This window comes from Gorilla gorilla, chromosome 20, assembly GCF_029281585.2.
Source record: "Gorilla gorilla gorilla isolate KB3781 chromosome 20, NHGRI_mGorGor1-v2.1_pri, whole genome shotgun sequence".
NCBI classification, from domain to species: domain Eukaryota; kingdom Metazoa; phylum Chordata; class Mammalia; order Primates; family Hominidae; genus Gorilla; species Gorilla gorilla.
This window is the reverse complement of record NC_073244.2, coordinates 53,970,702-53,989,597: the sequence shown is the minus strand read 5'-3', so window position 1 is coordinate 53,989,597 and position 18,896 is coordinate 53,970,702. Positions and strand designations below refer to the sequence as shown.

The 18,896-nt window shown below is 54.0% G+C and overlaps 1 protein-coding gene across 5 annotated transcripts in view; it reads right to left on the bottom strand.

Moving 5' to 3' along the window:
* Window positions 1-3,202: 3,202 nt before the first annotated feature.
* MEGF8 (multiple EGF like domains 8) overlaps window positions 3,203-18,896 on the bottom strand; it is a 53,157-nt gene continuing 37,463 nt past the window's right edge. For 4 of the 5 annotated variants that reach the window (XM_055369518.2, XM_055369520.2, XM_063701387.1 and 1 more), the window contains 8 exons: window positions 18,633-18,847; window positions 13,249-13,456; window positions 12,909-13,068; window positions 12,188-12,380; window positions 11,546-11,716; window positions 11,111-11,241; window positions 10,486-10,618; window positions 3,203-6,444 (listed from right to left, as the gene is read on the bottom strand). In XM_055369518.2, the coding sequence (XP_055225493.1) occupies window positions 5,176-6,444; window positions 10,486-10,618; window positions 11,111-11,241; window positions 11,546-11,716; window positions 12,188-12,380; window positions 12,909-13,068; window positions 13,249-13,456; window positions 18,633-18,847 (2,480 nt within the window). In that variant the 3' untranslated portion in view covers window positions 3,203-5,175. The remainder of the gene's footprint in view (window positions 6,445-10,485; window positions 10,619-11,110; window positions 11,242-11,545; window positions 11,717-12,187; window positions 12,381-12,908; window positions 13,069-13,248; window positions 13,457-18,632; window positions 18,848-18,896) is intronic. The other variant, XM_055369519.2, reaches the window with a different exon arrangement.

The window sequence follows — 18,896 nt, the reverse complement described above, 5'->3', positions numbered from 1 at the left end:
ACTCAGGTATGTGCAGGGAGAAGTGACGGCAGAGGGCTGACGTGGAGGGAGGAACACGTACCATAGAGCATTTGTGAGAGTCGGAGGGAGTGTGGCTATGCATCCCACAGAAAAGGCCCAGTCGTGGTGCAAATCATCTGCTTAGGAGGGCAAAGTCACAGGATGACTGCTAGGAAGACACTTCACCTGAGAGGTCCACACATAACACAGAGGAGTCCTAAAGAATCTTAGCTCCTTTCTGCTCATGCAGGAGGAACTCCAAGGCCTCAGGACTCCCTCTCTCAGGGCAGCACATCTCACACTCCTTAGCTTTCTAGTTGGTATATTCTGCATTATCCCTAGCAGAAATTGGCTATCGTTTTTGTTTTTTGAGACGGAGTCTCGCTCTTGTTGCCCAGGCTGGAGTACAGTGGCGCGATCTCGGCTCACTGCAACCTCCACCTCCCGGGTTCAAGCGATTCTCCTGCCTCAGCCTCCTGAGTAGCTGGGATTATAGGCATTCGCCACCACGCCCAGCTAATTTTTGTACTTTTATTTATTTATTTTTATTTTTACTTATTTATTTTTTGAGACAGAGTCTTGCTCTGTTGCCCAGGCTGGAGTACAGTGGCATAATCTTGGCTCACTGCAACCTCTGCCTCCAGGTTCAAGCAATTCTCCTGCCTCAGCCTCCTGAGTAGCTGAGATTACAGGCGCCCGCCACCATGCCCAACTAATTTTTGTATTTTTAGTAGACACAGGGTTTCACCATGTGGATCAGGCTGATCTCGAACTCCTGACCTCGTGATCCGCCTGCCTTGGCCTCTCAAAGTGCTGGGATTACAGGCATGAGTGAGGTGGACTGTTGACCCTTTTGATTTGTGGTTACAGACGCTTGGAAAAGCCTCACCCTTCCTGCTGTGAGGTACAGGTAGTCATGTGGCATCACCTCTAAACGTGTGCTGGGACAGCTTTCAGCTATGTCGACCTAATTTAAGGGGTCCTTCCTTGGGAGGTGGAAGAGCCTGGTGGTCAGGCACATGGATCTGACAGTCAATTGACAGCTCTCATGCAACAGCTAAACCATGTCTATGACCTTTTGTTCTCATCTGCAAATGGGGATTACAGGTTACTGACCTCATATGATTGCTGGAGAGACCAAATGAAACCACAGCAGTATGTTATGCAAACTGTCCAGCATGTGCTGCTCAGTTCATATAAATGCAAGTCCACGGTCATATCCTGGAGGGTAGGTGCTACTATTAGCTCATAAAGGCAAAACTCATGTGAGGTCAAGGTAACCCCTGGAAATCCCTTAAATTGCCCACAAAGTATGAAGATACCATGTTAAACCTGGGCAATACAGCGAAAACTTGTCTCTACAAAAATACAAAAAAAATAGCCGGGCCTGGTGGCGTGCATCTGTAGTCCCAGCTACTTAGGAGGCTGAGGTGGGAGGATCACTTGACCCCAGGAGGTTGAAGCTACAGTGCACCAAGATCACATCACTGCACTCCAGCCTGAGTGACGAAGCAAGAGCATCTCCGAAAAAAAAGAAAAAGAAAATACAGTGTTATTCCTGGCCCATAATGGAGACTCACACACTCTCTGGGTCCCACACATCATCCTCCGCTGAGCACCTGATGAAGAAACCAGCTTGCACTTTGGAGCCGGGACGTGCAGAAAAGATACATTGTTTAACACACCCAGCAAGATGCCTATGCTGCTGAGGCTGATGGAGAGGACAGAGATCTCCAGCTCCCACCTGGGAGGAATCAGGGATTTTGTTTGCCTAGGTGCATGCTAGGTAAAGCAGCTCTCACGATGCTTTCGGTTTTGACTGTGACTCTAATGAATTAGAGAAAGCTATTGGGCTGGGCGCGGTGGCTCACGCCTGTAATCCCAGCACTTTGGGAGGCCGAGGCGGGCGGATCACAAGGTCAGGAGATCAAGACCATCCTGGCTACCACGAAGAAACCCCGTCTCTACTAAAAATACAAAAAATTAACCAGGCGAGGTGGTGGGCACCTGTAGTCCCAGCTACTCGGGAGGCTGAGGCGAGAGAATGGCGTGAACCCCGGGGGCAGAGCCTGCAGTGAGCCGAGATTGCACCACTGCACTCCAGCCTGGGCAACAGAGCAAGACTCCGTCTCAGAAAAAAAAAAAAAAGAGAAAGCTCATTGTGCTAGGGTCTCATTTCATTCTCGGCCCTGTCTGGTTTGAACCCTTCTACTGGGGCCCAGAATAAAATCTGTGCCTGGGCTAGGCATGGTGGCTCACACCTATAATCCCAACACTTTGGGAAGCCAAGGTGGGAGGATCACTTGAGCTCCAGAATTCAAGACCAGCCTGGGCAACATGGTGAAACCTCATCTCTACCAAAATTACAAAAATTAGCTGGGTGAGGTGGTACACGTCTGTAGTTCCAGCTACTCGGGAGACTGAAGTGGGGGGATTGCCTGAGCCCAGGAAGTTGGGGCTTCAGTGAGCAATGATTCCATCACTTCACTCCAGCCTGTGTCACAGAAAAAGAGACACCCTGTCTCAAAAAAAAAAAAAAAAAAAAAAAAAAGGCCAAGTGCAGTGGCTCATGACTGTAATCCCAGCACTTTGGGAGTCAAGATGGGCGGACCATTTGAGGTCAGGAGTTTGAAACCAGCCTGGCCAACATGGTGAAACCTTGTCTCCTCCAAAGATAGAAAAAAATTAGCCAGGCATGGTGGCGCGTGCCTGTAATCCCAGCTACTTGGGAGGCTGAGACATGCAAATCACTTGAACCCGGGATATAGAGGTTGCAGTGAGCCAAGATCACACCACTGCACACTAGCCTGGGCAACAGAGTGAGACTCTGTCCCCTCAAAAAGCAAAACAAAACAACAACAAAAAGCCATAGCTGGGACCAAGGCAGCCTGTTTTCCCTCCTGAGCCAAACTGGGTTCTCCCTGAGGAAGATCTAGGGAAGGGTCAAAAGCCACTGCCCACGTCTGCCCTCAGCGCATCCCTTCTGGGAAACAAGAGCTGTTTATTTGTATTTATTATGCTTCTGTTGTGGCATACCCTTCCCCCTTCCCCCTTTAAGAGGGGCAGCCAGGAACAAAGCCACCCCAGCTTGGAAGTGGCACCATCATAAGGGCAATTATCCAAGTTATCCAGCATGCGGGGCTGGGTCAGAGTTGAGACCTAGCCCTGCTGGGACACGTGCAGATGCACTCAGACACCTGGGTTTTCCCCATACTTTTTATTTGTTAATTTCATCACCCCCCTTCTTCCGATGTGGTCCCCACCGCCTCTGACATGCACGCATTGGCAGGGCCTCTCACACTGAGGCTCCACGCGAAGGGAAGATGCAGAGTCCAGTCCCTCCAGGAGCTAGTGATGGAAGTCTTGGGAAAGGAGAGTCCCAAGTTCAAGAAGACAGCTAGGGTAGAAGGGAGGGAGGTCCTCAAGGGGTAGAGGACAGGAGTCTGAGGTGGCTCAGGTGTGGGGTGGCGCCTCAGGAGAGCCCAGAAATCTTCCAGGTAGCACTGTCTGGAACAGGGCTGTGCACTGACGGTACCGGCATTTTCATCCCCAAACTCAGTGGCCCCCATGCCCACCTGGGGTGGGATCTCAGGCAGAGGTTTTGTCCCCTCTGAGGCTCCCCCACAACACGCCTCTGTTGTTCCAGCTTTGCTGCATGACCCTGGTCCCCGGTAACACCACCGCTGAGCTTTATCCCTGCAGCCTGGGGGTCCTATTCACCTCTGGGCTGTCTCATGGTGCCATCTCTTTCCAGCTGCTTCCCTCGCCAGCACTATCAATCCCCCCATTCAATTTCTGCTGTTGAAATATTCAGTGTTTCTGTATCCCTAGTTGGACCTGAGTGAAGAGATGTCTGAAGGGCATCTCATGTCAAGAACCAGACTCTGATCTTCCTCACAAGCCCCAGTCTGCCCCATTCAATGAACAACCCCCTCAGCCACCCACAGTTCAGGCCACAAAGCTAGGGGTCATCGTGATTTTGTCTCCTCCCTCACCCTGATGTCCACACCATCATTTATATTCTTCCACACACACCCCACATCTGAGCCAGACTCCCTCATTGCCAGCACCCTACTCCAGCCCACCATCCCTGCTGCCCCTCTTGTCCCTCCGGTCCATTCTCCACAGCATAACTGAGTGACCTCTTAAATTTTTTTTTTTTTTGAGGTGGAGTCTCGCTCTGTCACCCAGGTTGGAGTGCAGTGACGCAATCTGAGCTCACTGCAACCTCCGCCTCCTGGGTTCAAGCGACTCTTCTGCCTCAGCCTCCCGAGTAGCTCGGACTACAAGTGTGTGCCACCATGCCCAGCTAATTTTTGTATTTTTAATAGACATGGGGTTTCACCATATTGGCCAGGCTGGTCACGAACTCTTGACCTTGTGATCAGCCCGCCTTGGCCTCTCAAAGTGCTAGGATTATAGGCATGAGCCACCACACCCGACCCTCTTAAATTCTTAAATAGGTACATCGGATCCTGTCACTCCCCTTCATCAAACCATCCAACAGCTTCCCGTTGCCCTGAGAATAAAACCCAAAACCCTATGTGGGTCCCACAAGGCCCTGGGTGATCCAGCCCCTGCCTGTCCCCAGCCTCATCTCCTCACACTTGATCTGGGTCACACTTACCAGTTTTCTGGTCCTTCCAATAAAACAAGCCTGCTCCCACCCCAGGGCCTCTGCCTTCGCTTCCCAAAGCTCTTCCCGTAGCTGGTTCTTCTCAGGCGTTCTCAGTCTAGCTTCTTTGAATGCCCAGCTTACTTCACCCCATCGTCCCTCACTGCCACATCCTCTGGAGGCCTCACAGCGCTTCTCCCTCTCTGAAGCCATCTTACTTGTGTGTGCACATGTGCATGTGTTCATGTGTGTGTGCGTGTGGGGTGTGTGCGTGTGCACTGATTGTCTCCCTTCACCAGAACCCAAGTCCCATGAGATCAGGGAACCTCGTCTCTTGGTTCCTGCTTTGCCCCACGCCTATGACAGTGCCTGACAGAGTAGGTACTCAATAAATAGCTGCTGAATGCAGAACAAAGGAGGCCCCATCTGGGCACCCCTCGGGGAAGGGAGCCAGCCGTCTCCAAGTAGACAGTGTCCAGGGGCCCCCAGGTGGAGGGACCCCAAGTCCAGGGCGGCCCTATCAGGTGACCCAGCTGCTGTGGATGAGAACCCTGGGCATGTCAGAGGGACATGCTGGTGAGGTTGTCCTGGCTCAACAGTCCCTTCCGGCCCGCACCAGTCCCATGCCCACTGCCCCCAGCACCCCCACCACCCCCACAGTACTCGTGCAGCCTGTGCCGCAGTGTGACGAGGGCTGACCCCAGGCAGGCGCCGTTGGGTGCATGGGGCCCACCAGGCAGCTGGAGCAGCAGTGTGGCCACGCCGGCCATGCCATCTTCTGTGGGCTCGAGAGTGATGGGCCCAGCTCGCAGCCCAGCAGTGGTGGCGGGGATGGCTGGTGGGCAGCAGCCCCCTCCCATGGGTCCCCAGGGCCCACCGGTCCCTGTCAGCAGCAGGGGTGCCAGGAAGGGCTCAGAGCGGCGGAAGGCGGGAGGTGGGAGCCCAGCCGGCTTCCAGGCGGAGGCCGGGGCAGTAGGGTCAGGTGGGAAGCAGACGGTGACCTTGGCGAAGGGGCGGCTGGCCATCTTGGTCATCTCCTGCAAGTGCCGGCGCTGCTCCTGCCGCTGGTCCAGGGCTTGCTTGGCCTTCCAGAGGAGCACACAGAGTGAGAGGAAGAGGAAGAAGCAGGAGAAGAAGACGGAGAAGAAGACAAACAGGTCGATGTGGGCCTGGTCCTGCCGGAAGAAGAGCAGGCCCTGCGAGTCGGCTGAGCCGTTGGCGCCGGGCCCACTTGGGTCTCCCACGCCCAGCAGCAGCAGGTAGAAGCGGCTCGACTTGAGGGCATGGTGCTCGTGTGGGTAGGTGATGACCAGCCGGTCCCGCACGCTGCGGACCACCAGCACTGCCGACGGCTCCGTCACTGTCACGTAGGTAATCAGGCCCCGCGGCCATACCTCCCGTACCCGTGGCTCTGCTGGGGTGCCCGGCCCACTGCTGGCCCCTGCTCCTCCTGGATCCCCGGCCCCCCGGGGCCCACCATCTGCAGGGGGTGGTGGAGGTGGTGGGGCTGGGGGTGGCTGGATGTGTACAGTATGGACGCCAGTGTCAGGGGCCACACGGACCACGAAGGTGTCATAGGAGGTGGAGACATAGAGGTCCACGGCCCCGAAGGTCACGTCCAGCGTCAGGCGGATGTCCACATTGGTGAATTTGGGCTGCACGCCAAAGAGGACAGTGCGGCCGGGGCCTAGTGCCCGGCGTTTGGGCTCATGGAAGCAGTTGGTCTGGGACGTGGGGTCCAGGCAGCACTCCTGCTCCACCGAGATGAGGCGGTAGCACTGCTGGCCGCCCAGCGGACTCCCGTGAAATGATTCCCGGCACTTGGCGCACTGCGGGCAGGGTTAGAGGCGGTGACCATCAGGGCTGAGCGCGGTGCCAGCCTGTCCCCCAAGCAGCAGTGACGAATACTCTATACCCACTGCTAAGTAGCCATTGCCCTGGGCCTCACCCCCACTGCCCCAGTCACTTCCCTGTGACCCCCCGGACCTTCTCTGCCACAGTGTAGACCTTGCCAGGACCTGACACTCCAGCACTGCTGCCCCTGGTGCCACCCTAGTGACCTGAGCACCCTGATACTGAGGCCTCTGGCACTCTGAGGCACAGCAATGAAGAACGCTGCTGCATTCCGGCTCTACCTCCTTGTTAGCTGTGTGGCCTTGGACTAGTGACTTAACCTCACTGAGCCTGAGCACACAGACTTAACCCATGAGCTCTGCACACAGGGAGTAACCACGGCTCGCTCACAGGACCACTGAGATCATGTGCATGGCACTCGGCGCAGGGTCAGCCAGCCTCGCCTGCCTGCCTGGATGCTTCTATACTGTGCCAGGCGCCCTCCCACCCTGGGGCCTTTGCACTGGCGGACCCTCTGCCTGCATGGTTCTCCTGTCACTTGTCAGCTTGTCAAGCCCCCTTGCCTCCTTCAGGTCTTTGCTCAAGAGCCTCCTTCTCACCTAGGCCTTGCCTGGCCACTGTGTCCTGTGTCTACCATTCCCACTCCCCAACAGCCCTAGCCCTCGCTTCCTACTTAACTTTCCTTAGCGCTCATCGCTGTCTAACACACGAGCATCTGACTTGTTTGTTCATTTCTGATGCCTCCATGAGAATGCAAACTCCTAAAGACAGAACATTTGCCTGCTTTGTTCCCTACTGTGTCCCCAGCAACCTGCACAGTGCTTGCCATATACTAGGTGCTCAATGACTGTGTGCTGAATGAATGTGTGGCTGGATAGATGACGGCTATGATTCCTGTGGCTTAGTGGAAACCACTCAAGTTCTGAGATCAGACCACGGTCACTCCAGGCACCAAGCCTAACTGACCACGTGATCTGGGGTGAGACTTTTTTTTTTTTTTTTTTTTTTGAGACAGAGTCTCGCTCTGTTACCCAGGCTGGAGTGCAGTGGTGTGATATCGGCTCACTGCAACCTCTGCCTCCCGGGTTCAAGCGATTCTCTTGCCTCAGCCTCCCGAGTAGCTGGGATTACAGGTGTCCGCCACCACACCCAACTAATTTTTGTATTTTTAGTAGAGAAGGGGTTTCACCATGTTGGCCAGGCTGGTCTCGAACTCCTGACCTTAAGTGATCTGCCCGCCTCAGCCTCTCAAAGTGCTGGCATGAGCCACTGTGCCCAGCTAGGATATTTAATGTCTCTGAATCTGTCTTCCTCTTAAGTCTGTACCCCACTGAGGCCCCAGCACAGTCTTGCAAAGCCTTTCATATCTATGCTGTCACCACTGTCTACACAGCACAGCATCCAGCTCTGTGGCAGGCGCTCCTGGCATTCTAGTTATTACTGCAATCACTATTAGAACCAAGAGAAAACAGACCCAGTGGCTCATGCTTGTAATCCCAGTGCTTCAGGAGGCTGAGGTAGGAGTGCCGCTTGAGCCCAGGAGTTCGAGACCAGTCTGGGCAACATAGTAAGACCTCCATCTTTAAAATTTTTTTTTAAATTAGCCAGGCATGGTGGTGTGTGCCTATAGTTACAGTTACTCAGGAGGCTGAGGCAGGAGGATCACTTGAGCTCAGGAGTTCAAGGCTGCAGTGAACTATGATTGCGCCATTATACTCTAGCCTGGGTGACAGAGTAAGCCCTGTATAAAAAAAAACAAAAAAACAAAAAAAAAAACCCAAAAGCCCAACCAGGCACGGTGGCTCATGCCTAGAATCCCAACACTTTGAGAAGCCAAGGTGAGTGGATTGCTTGAGCTCAGGAGTTCAAGACTAGCCTGGGCAACATGGTTAAAACCCCATCTCTACAAAAAAAAATTAGCCAGGTATGATAGCACATGCTTGTAGTCTCAGCTACTCAGGAGGCTGAGGTGGGAGGATGATGGAAACCAGGGAGGCAGAGGTTGCAATGAGCTGAGATTGCACCACTGCACTCTAGCCTGGGTGAAAGAGCCAGACCCTGTCTTAAAAATAAATATATTAAAAAAAAGAACCGGCCGGGGGTGGTGGCTCACACCTGTGATCCCAGCACTCTGGAAGGCCAAGGTGGGCAGATCACAAGGTTAAGAGATCAAGACCATCCTGGCCAACATGGTGAAACCCCGTCTCTACTAAAAATACAAAAATTAGCCGGGGGTGGTGGTACGCACCTGTAGTCCCAGCTATCGGGGGGGCTGAGGCAGGAGAATCGCTTGAACCTGGGAGGCGGAGGTTGCAGTGAGCCGAGATCATGCCACTGCACTCCAGCCTGGCGACAGAGTGAGACTCCGTCTCAAAAAAAAAAAAGGAACCAAGAAAAACTGCTACTTCTAAGCAGCCAACAGACCTGGTAGAGGAGGAGGTCTGATTTAATCTCTGAGACTCCCTGGTAAAAGCCAACAGGCCTTTCCCTTATCAAGAAAGCAGAAACTCTGGGCTGGGTGTGGTGGCTCACGCCTGTAATCCCAGCACTTTGGGGGGCCAAGGTAGGTGGATTGCCTGAGCTCAGAAGTTTGAGACTAGCCTGGGCAACATGGTGAAACCCCATCTCTACTAAAATACAGAAAACTAGCCAGGCATGGTGGCACACGCCTGTAGTCCCAGCTACTCAGGAAGCTGAGGCAGGATAATCACTTGAACCCAGGAGGTGGAGGCTGCCTCGAGCAAAGATCACACCACTGCACTCCAGCCTGGGAGACAGAGCAATACTCTGTGTCCAAAAAAAATTAAATTAAATTAAAAATTAAAAAAAAAATAAAAAAGCAGAAATTCTGGCCCAGGATAGAAATGTTAAGGGTCAGTAAGGCTTGTAAAACTGTTTCCATTTGGGGTGGCAGCTATTATGTTTGCAGCTATTATGTTTCTGTAGATGGGTAAGGAAGACTGAGAGCAAGGGACTTTCTCTTCCCTCTGGGACTGGAGAGAGAAGGTGGCGGGGAGGTGGCAGGAGTTGTCCTCTGAGGAAGGAGCCTGGGACATCATGGAGGCAAGTCTGGAACACAGCAGCCAGCCAGGTGGCCAGTGCAGGCGCTCCAGGAGCCTCTGTGCAGAAGAAAAAGGGAAATGCACTCGAGGGGAATTTGAATCTGGGTTTTAAATGATATGAGATCTCTGCTAGCCTCAGTTCATCAGAGGGGGTCTGCCAACTGGGAAGAATCTGCCTGAAAATGAAGCCAATGCAGAGGAAAGCAGAGTCAAGATGCAGAGAGACTTCTGATGGCATTGTGTGAGCACCCGGATATAGCCAGTCCTGAAGGCAGACCCCAGACCCTCAGTTCTAAGAGTCAATACATTTTATTTTCTTCTGTTTTGTGTGTGTGTGTGTGTGTGTGTGTGTGTGTGTGTGTGTGTGTGTGTGTTTTGTTGTTGTTGTTGTTGTTGTTTTGAGACAGAGTCCTGCAGCCTCGACCTCCTGGCCTCAAGCAATCCTCCCACTTCCACCTCCCAAGTAGCTGGGACCACAGATGTGCACCACCATGCCAGGCTAATTTTTAAATTTTTTTCAGAGATGGGGTTGCACTATATGGCCCAGGCTGGTCTTGAACTCCCAGGCTCAAGTGATCCTCCCGCCTCAGCCTCCCAAAGTTCTGGGATTACAGACATGAGCAACCATGCCCAGCCCATTTTCTTTTTTCGGTTGAGCTACCATGGGATAGATTTTCTGGCATGTGCTACCTTTAGCTGTGACTACCTGTAATGGAGACTGTCTCCCCACCAGTCTGAGAGTCCCCCAGAGGCTCATATCTTGGTCCCCAGCATCACTGCCTAGGGCCTGTAACTGAATGGGGCTCAGGAACAGTCTGTCAAGCTGCACTTGATCCCAAAACCACTGATTCGGAACCATGTTGTCAGTCCTGCCCGAGCCTGGCTACCTCATCCCAGCCCTGACCTCCACAAGGTGCAGGGCCCTCGGCCCACCACTAGCTTCTGCAGCCGCACCTGGTACTTGTAGCAGTCTCGACGGTCACTGGGGGAGCTGCCCTGGCATGTGCCCGTCTCTGTGTTATTCTGACACGGACAGCCCGTCCCATCCTGCTCGTTACATGTGTCCGCGTGGCCATTACACTGGCATCTGGGGAAGAAGTTGAGGGTTACGGAGCCCCCATGGCCTGCAGTGGTCCAGGATGGACACCCCATATGTGAGCTCAACTCTGTGCAACAGGTCAGAAGAGGAAACTGAGGTTCACAGAGGTCAAGCTGTTTGCCCAAGGCCACAAAGCAGTTAAATTACCATTGGGATTAGAACCCGAGTTGCACAGACTCCAGCACTCACTGAACACTCAGAAAGAAGGAGATGGAAAGGGGAGGTTGTTCCAAGGCCTCTGCCCTCAGCCGCCCCATCTTGTTCTCGATCGGGCCGCTCTGTGGACTGCACTTCAGCACTAGCCTTGGAGGTAGGGAGTGGCATCACATTCCAGCTCCTTCCCTACCCTGACCCCAGCCTGGGCGCTCCCTGGGGATGTCATCCTCTCCTGACTGGGTGTGGAGTACTAAAGAGGGGGCCTGGCTCCAGAGCTACTCCCAGTGAGAAGGGTGGGATCCCCGGCCCCCCCGTTCCTCTTACTTGGTGCACTTCCCGTCCAGGAGGAAGTAGCCCTGCAGGCAGCTCTCGCATTTCTCCCCATAGCTGTTATTCTGGCAGTTCACGCACACGGCCTCGTCTTCACTAGGACCCTCTGTCACCCAGTTTTCAATCTGGCCAAGGAAGGACAGTGTGTTCATAGAAAGGCCTGGACCAACCCCCTCCTCCCTCAGACCCAGGAGTCCAGGCTCCCACCCACTCCTCCCTCAGACCCAGGAGTCCAGGCCCCAGCTCCTCTTCCCTCAGACCCAGGAGTTCAAGACCCCCGCCTCTACTCTCTCAGACCCAGGAATCCAGGCCTCCAGCCCCTCCTCCTTCAACCCAAGGGTCCAGGTCTCCAGCCCCCTCCTCCCTCAGACCCAGGAGCTCCCCAGCCCCTCCTCCCTCAGACCCAGGCATCTGACCCCTCTCTTTCACCTCCTCTGGGTCCAGTGAGTACTTCTTTGGCTCTCCCTTGGACATTTGTAACTCCTTCCTGGAGATGCAGATGTGGCTATTCCCACGACAAAAGGCGTGGCAGGGCCGGCAGGTCCCACCTCCGACAGCTGAACCCACAAACAGCGGGAGGCACTGCTCACAGTGGCTGCCCTGAGAACCCAGGACAGGGTAGTTAGAGAGGCTGGAGAGTCATCAGGGGTAGGAGGGCGTTGGGGGCACAGGGGCAGGTTCTGAGAGCCCACGGGAGGGCAGCAGAGGCTCGGGTACCTAGTTTGGACAATCCCAGCCTCCCTGGGATTTAGCCCCCGCCTTCCCTTGCACACCTGCAGCCCAAAGTGCTGAGTTCAAAAGCCCTTCCCTCCATTATCTCAAATCCTCCTCCACGTGCCTGTCCGCCTGGCCCAGCACCCACTCCGTCCACTATTCCAGGGCAGACCCTCTGGGATCCAAACCCAGGCAGCGTCCCCCAAGTCTCCACACATCTCCCTGGGACAGGGCTCTGGCTTATCTGTCCCTGGCTTATCAGGGCTCAGGATGAGATGCGAGCCGCCTGAGCATGGGATGAAGGCAAGTGAGGGCCTGGGTCCCAGGGTCGGGGGTCTGAGGCCCCGGGCGGCCCACCTTGGTGTGGTTGCGGCAGAGCAGGCAGTGGTCACGCGCCCCGACACCAGCGCATTCACTGTGGCGGTTGCAGCGGCATTCCGTGGAGCAGTTGCGGCCCACAAAGCCAAAGTGGCAGCGGCAGTGGTCGGGCTCCACACATGAGCCGTTCACGCAGCCCTGGGCGCACACAGGGCGGCACAGCCCTGTCATGCTGCAGGGGCAAAGTGGGGGTCAGGGCAGGTGGCCACCCTCCTCGTGGCTTCATGGCCTAGCACCCAACCAACTACCCCACCCTCTTCTCAACTGGTTGCTCATCCCTGCTCTGTCCCGTTGCTATCTTCTCTTCAGGATCTAGCCCATCACCCCCTCCAGGTGTAGCCCACAACCCTCTCTCCTCTTTTGAGGGTACCCTATTTTCTTTTTTATTTTTTTGTAGAGATGGGGTCTCCCTGTGGACTGGTCTCGAACTCCTGGCCTTAAGTGATCCACCTGCCTCGGCCTCCCAAAGTGCTGGGATTACAGGCATCAGCCACTGTGCCCGGCCATTGGGGTACCCTATGAAACTCACTCTTCCCTGCTCAGCCTCACCACTCTTGACCTTCAGGAATCAATCCCACTGCCTTCATGCCTCAAGCTTTCTTTTCTTCTGTCCTGCTTGGCTCTAGGCCTCATCCATTACTGCTCCCCACAGACTCTCCCACCCTAGCCTGTCTGGCCCCCGCGCCGCCTGCGGCCTCACTTGTCCATGGTGTAGCCGGTCTTGCAGCTGCACTCATAGCCGTGGGGCTGGTCGTGGCAATTCTGTGTCTCGTTGCAGTCGTGGTGCCCGTTTGCACACTCGTCCTCAGGGGGGCAGGACAGGAAGGCCCAGGAGGCCCCCGGACGCCCACATGTCAGCCCTAGCACCGGGGATATAGCATTTTACCTGGACCTCTGTACCACCTGCCCCAGTTGCCTAGGCCCTCCCTCCTGCCTCCTCTGAGCCCCACCTCTGGGTCTGGCCCAGTATCCCTATGTTCACTGTATCAGACCCCAGCCAAGGGCCAGCCCCTCTCCCCCCATGCCCAAAGCCCTCTCACCATCACGGGGGCCGCTGAGTCCACCCTCCATGCAGCGGCCACCCCCATCCTGGCCCCCCCAGGCACACCAGCCGCAATGGGGGCGCCGCAGGCACAAGGCGCACTGGGTTGCCTGAGCACAGCCCAGGGAGCAGCTCTCAGGTCCCCGGAGCAGCCGCCCACAGCCTCCGGCCATACATCGCAGGGGCAGGTAGGAAGGGCTCAGACACTGTATGCGGGGGAGGGGATGGGGATGCAGGGAAGAGAGAGATGGGGAAATAAGCTTAAACAAACACATTCTGGGTATCTTCCCAGATCACACCCTCTTTGAGGTCTCACCCCTCCCTGGCCACAGGTAGAGCAAAGTGGACACTAGCTGGGGTCATCACGTTTTCCCTCTCAAGCGTTTGTAACTACACACCAAGGCGGGAAGTCAGGCTGGGGAGGATCTTGAAACTGGAAGGTTGCCTGGCCGCAGTGGCTCACACCTGTAATCCCAATACTTTGGGAGGCTACAGTGGGAGGATCACTTGAGCCCAAGAGTTCCAGACCAGCCTGGGCAGCACAGTGAGACACCATCTCTACAAAATATAAAAAATTAGCTGGGCGTGGTGGCACACATCTGTAGACCCAGCTACCTGGGGGGCTGAGGTAGGATTTTTTGAGCCCGGGAGTTTGAGGCTGCAATGAGTCATGACTGCACCACTGCACTCCAGCCTGGACAACAGAGTAAGACTCTGTCTCAAAAAAAGAAAATAAACTGGAAGATCGCGTAGACTTGGGTTGAAGGGATTGTTTAGATAAGCAAATGATGATCAAATAAAGAGGACGCAGACAGGCAGGAAAAGAGCAGGCTGTAGAAAGAGACAGAGATGAGAACCACGTGCCCTAAAGACAGATAGAAAGGCAGCTTTCCAGTCTGTCTCCAGTTCCTTGTGAGGCCCTGCTGTACTTTCTATCCTGGGTTCCAACAGGTACTATTGCATTGGTGGAGGGAGTTCCCCTCCTCACTAAGGGCGCTTCTGTTTCTTCCAGGTAAAGGAACAATGGCAATGATCCCAGAAGGAGACAGAAAAGAGTATCAGGAGTGGGGTTGCAAACCACAGTTTCTTAGAAAAATGTAATCCCAGCACTTTGGGAGGCCGAGGCGGGCGGATCACGAGGTCAGGAGACCAACACCATCCTGGCTAACATGGTGAAACCCCGTCTCTACTAAAAATAGAAAAAATTAGCCAGGCATGGTGGCGGGCGCCTGTAGTCCCAGCTACGCAGGAGGCTGAGGCAGGAGAATGGCGTGAACCCAGGAGGCGGAGCTTGCAGTGAGCGGAGATCACGCCACTGCACTCCAGCCTGGATGACAGAGCGAGACTCCATCTCAAAAAAAAAAAAAAAAAGAAAGAAAGAAAAGACAAGAAAAAGAAAAAATGTGGCTGCTGAGGCAAAAAGGCTTCTCTCACCCCACACTGAGAACCTGAAGAGTCCTTGGTTAGGGGCTGGGTAGCAACTCACAAGCCATATTTGTATGTCAGGACCCCAAAAATGTGCACAATGAGATTCAGGCTCTTGGGAACTTACCTCAGTGTATAAGGCATTTTATTTATTGCTTGGGCCATAAGTGAAGAATAAGAGGAAAGAGGTTAATTTGGGCCGGCTGCCTGAAAGCACTTAGGAAAAGGCAAAGCAACCATGGAATCCTGAAATAGAAAACCCTGACTGCTGTGGCTGGAGCTCTGAGCCCACTGAGGGGCCTGCAAATCACTGAGACTTGCTGAACTGCCAGAGGCAAATTCTCTGCTGGGCTGGGCTTCCAGATCTAAATTTAGGGCACTTGTTGGCAGATGGTGGGACAATCTGGGAGGGGTAGAGAACCCTGAATCCTCAGTCCTGGACAGCACTTTCTGCTGTGATCTCCCTAGTGACCAAATGTAAAGATGCCCAACACCATACACTGCATTTCCTGAGTTCATGGAAAAGGTGTATGAACATAAGTTCTGAGAGCAGGACTCTAGCTCATCTGCTGACACTCCACCCTGTCTAGCAAAGCACCCAGCAGAAAGAAGGTGCTCAATGATAAATTCGCTGAAGAGAGGGAGGGAGGATGAGAGGAAGGAGGCAGACCAGAGAAGGAGTGTCTCCGCTGCCTGCCCCAGACTCACAGGCCAAAGCCATTAAAAAGAACAATGCTGGGCCAGGCGTGGTGGCTCATGCCTGTAATCCCAGCACTTTGGGAGGCCAAGGCAGGTGGATCACAAAGTCAGGAGTTCGAGACCAGCCTGGCCAATATGGTGACACCCAGTCTCTACTAAAGATACAAAAATTAGCCAGGTGTGGTGGCGTGCACCTATAGTCCCAGATGCTTGGGAGGCTGAAGCAGGATAATCACTTGAACCTGGGAGGTGGAGACTGCAGTGAGCCGAGATCATGCCACTGCACTACAGCCTGGGCGACAGAGCGAGACTCTGTTTCAAAAAAAGAAAAAAAGAACAATGCCGGATGGTTAGAATCAGGCAGCCCTTGAGCCAAATCATAACAGGTATCACCTGCACGCCTATTATGTTTGATTTGTGCGGTGGAATCTAAGCCAACCCTTCTTTTTTTTTTTTTTTTTTAGACGGAGTCTCACTCTGTCACCCAGGCTGGAGTACAGTGGTGCGATCTCAGTTCACTGCAACCTCTGCCACCCAGGTTCAAGCGACTCTCCTGCCTCAGCCTCCCGAGTAGCTGGGATTACAGGCACCTGCCACCATGCCTGGTTAATTTTTGTATTTTTAGTAGAGACAGGGTTTCACCATATTGGTCAAGCTGGTCTTGAACTCCTGACCTCACGATCCACCCACCTCAGCCTCCCAAAGTGCTGGGATTACAGGTGTGAGCCACTGCACCTGGCCTAATTTTTTTTTTTTTTTTAGAGATGGGATCTCGCTCTGTCACCCATGCTGGAGTGCAGTGCTGTAATAATGGCTCACTGCAGTCTCAACCTCCCAGGCACAAGTGATCCTCCCACCTCAGCCTCCCAAGTAGGTGGGACTACAGACACACACCATTATGCCTGGCTAATTTTTTTTTTGTAGAGATGAGGGTCTTGCTATGTTGCCCAGGCAGGTCTCGAACTCCTGGCCTCAAGTAATCAATCTGTCTCAGCTTCTTGAAGTGTTGGGATTACAGGCCTGAGCCACCCCACCCAGCTAAGCCATCACTTTAAAGCTAGGAGGTTTCATAGAAAGTCTGGTAAAAGTCCCCTCTCACATTCACATACACCATCAACACTGTGCTCGTCTGGCCCCTGGGGACAGGCTGTGCTCTCCAATTCACTGGCCCCACCTCTTCCCCTTGCCACCCTCCTGGCCACTCCCCCATCTCCTTAGCCGCCCCAGCTCTTCAGCGTGTGAGAACTTGGCAGGCACCGAGAGGCTGGGGGAAGAGCGCATGCCTACAGGACTGTGGGTATGCCTTCTGCTCCCTGGAGCTCCTACAAAGATAAATGATGGAAATTTCAATAATATCTGGGGAGAACCCATACTACCATTAGGACCCCAGGCTTGGAGACGAGAGGCCTCTGCTTACCACAGACCAAAATCACAGGGGCTTCTGCCCTTCTGGCCACATTGACAGCCCCCATGGGGAACTCCCGCAGCCACCCTCTTGGTGTGTCCCATACAGTGGAGACTGGGAATCCTCCCAGTGGCAGGACTTGGGTCAGCCAGATTGGCCCTCTCACCACTGCTCATTACAGTAACAATGATCACGAACATTAGCCATTTTTTAGTGCTTCCTGAATGGCAGGCATTGCTCTATGCTCTAAGCAAATTCTCCCCCATTTAACTGGTACAACCTCCCTAGGGGACAGGATCTAGTGAAATGATTCCCATTTTAGCAAACTCTCCCTGAGGTCTTGGAGAGGGGAAGTCACTCATCCAAAGTCAAACAGCCAGGAAGTGGCCAAGTTGGAGTCAAACCCAGATCCCACTGACTTCACAGCCTGAGCTTTTGATCGCAAGGCAAACTACCTCCGGGTGAGAGCTAATGTACCACTCCCAGGCAGGGCTCCTGGCACTGGATGCCAAGGTCTGTGGGATTCTTGGTCCTCCACACCCTGCCCTCCTGGTCTCGAATTTCCACGAAGTGCTGTTGGTTTCTTTAGTCCACCTCTCAAAATGGCAAGTGTCCCACATCCCTGCACTGTTGTCTACTAGTGTCTGGGTGGTGGCTGGACGGATCACTTAGTTCATGGGTTGTCGGATGGTGAGTAGTTTTGCCTCAATTGGGTCTTGCATAATCGAGGTATGAATGAGGAGTGGGCTCTGGCTGAGTGACATTGCTTCCACACGTGACAGTGGGAGGTGAATGTGTCTTATCTCCCACGGGGGGGCAGTGGGGTGGGGTGCGAATGCCTTTGCCACCGCAACAGTTTAATCATGTCAGGTGGAAGCATCTTTGGAATGGAGTTTCTGGAAACAAGAGAGCATGTGCCAGGCACTCCAAGGGGTGGACTGTCACGGGTACACACATGCCTGCCTAGGCCACACCCACCTTCAGGAATCATCTCTCCACCCCACAGCCTAGAAGAGGCCTAGATCTGACGTGCCACGTTTGAACCACGTGCTCCTAGCCCTCCCTGGCCACATCCCACTACACCAAGGCTGGACATGTAGCTCGTGCACTAAGTCAGAGTTTCTCCTCGAGAATGTGAGCTAACCGACAAACACAGAGATGAACGTGGTCTCTGGAATTAGAAGGCATCTAGACTGGGGGTCAAGGCTGCCATCTGAGGCCATGTGTGTTGACTATCAGACCGACAGAAACCCGACAATGGAGAAGTGCGGAGAACAGCTGAGATTACGGGTCATGTGGCCTGAGAGCGACAGAGCAGAAACACTTCCTGCTCTCAGAGTCCATCAAATACCCACACTTCCTTATAAGAAAACCAGCTCGAGGGAGTGTCTGTTTCTTACAACCAAAAGTTCCATAAGTAGAGAGAGAAAGAGAGAGAGGAGGGAAGCAGAAAAGGTTTGGGAGGTTGAAGGAAGAAGCATTAAGAGTCATGGATGTGAACCTATGAATTATATCGACAAAATTAAAAACAAAAAATTAAATTAAAAATTTTTTAAAGTCATGGAAAGTATGAGGAGACCATGATACCATGGACAAGAGTTGGAGAGGCAGAGGCCGGGGGTTGAGAAAGTGGCACACACAGAAGCATGGCTGGAGGACACAACAGGGACCCTCATGAGGCAACAAGGGAGGAAAGAGATGGTGGCACGAGAAGGAAGCATGACTGCGGCTAGAGCCAGGGAGATGGAAGGAGGAGGGTGGAGGAGATGGTGGAAGAAAGGTCCCTGCCAGGGCAGAGAGGAGGGAGACCTGCCCGGGCCCTTGCCTGGCACGGTCCTGGCCAGGTGCAGTACCTGCTGCAGGCTGCTGCTCCAGACACAGTGCTGCCAGCCCCCATCTGCTCCCTTAGAGTCCAGGCAGGAGGTACAGTTGGGTAGGAGGTGACAAGGGGTGGGGCAGGGCAGTGGGGGTGATGATTCCACCGGCATGGGGGACACATTCAGCAGAGAGTGGCTGAAGCACGTCCAGTCATAGGTGGGCTGCACGGAGAGGATGCGGCGGGTTTCCCCTGGGGGTGGGGCACGGGGATTAGAACCTCAGACCCAGGAGATCGCAAG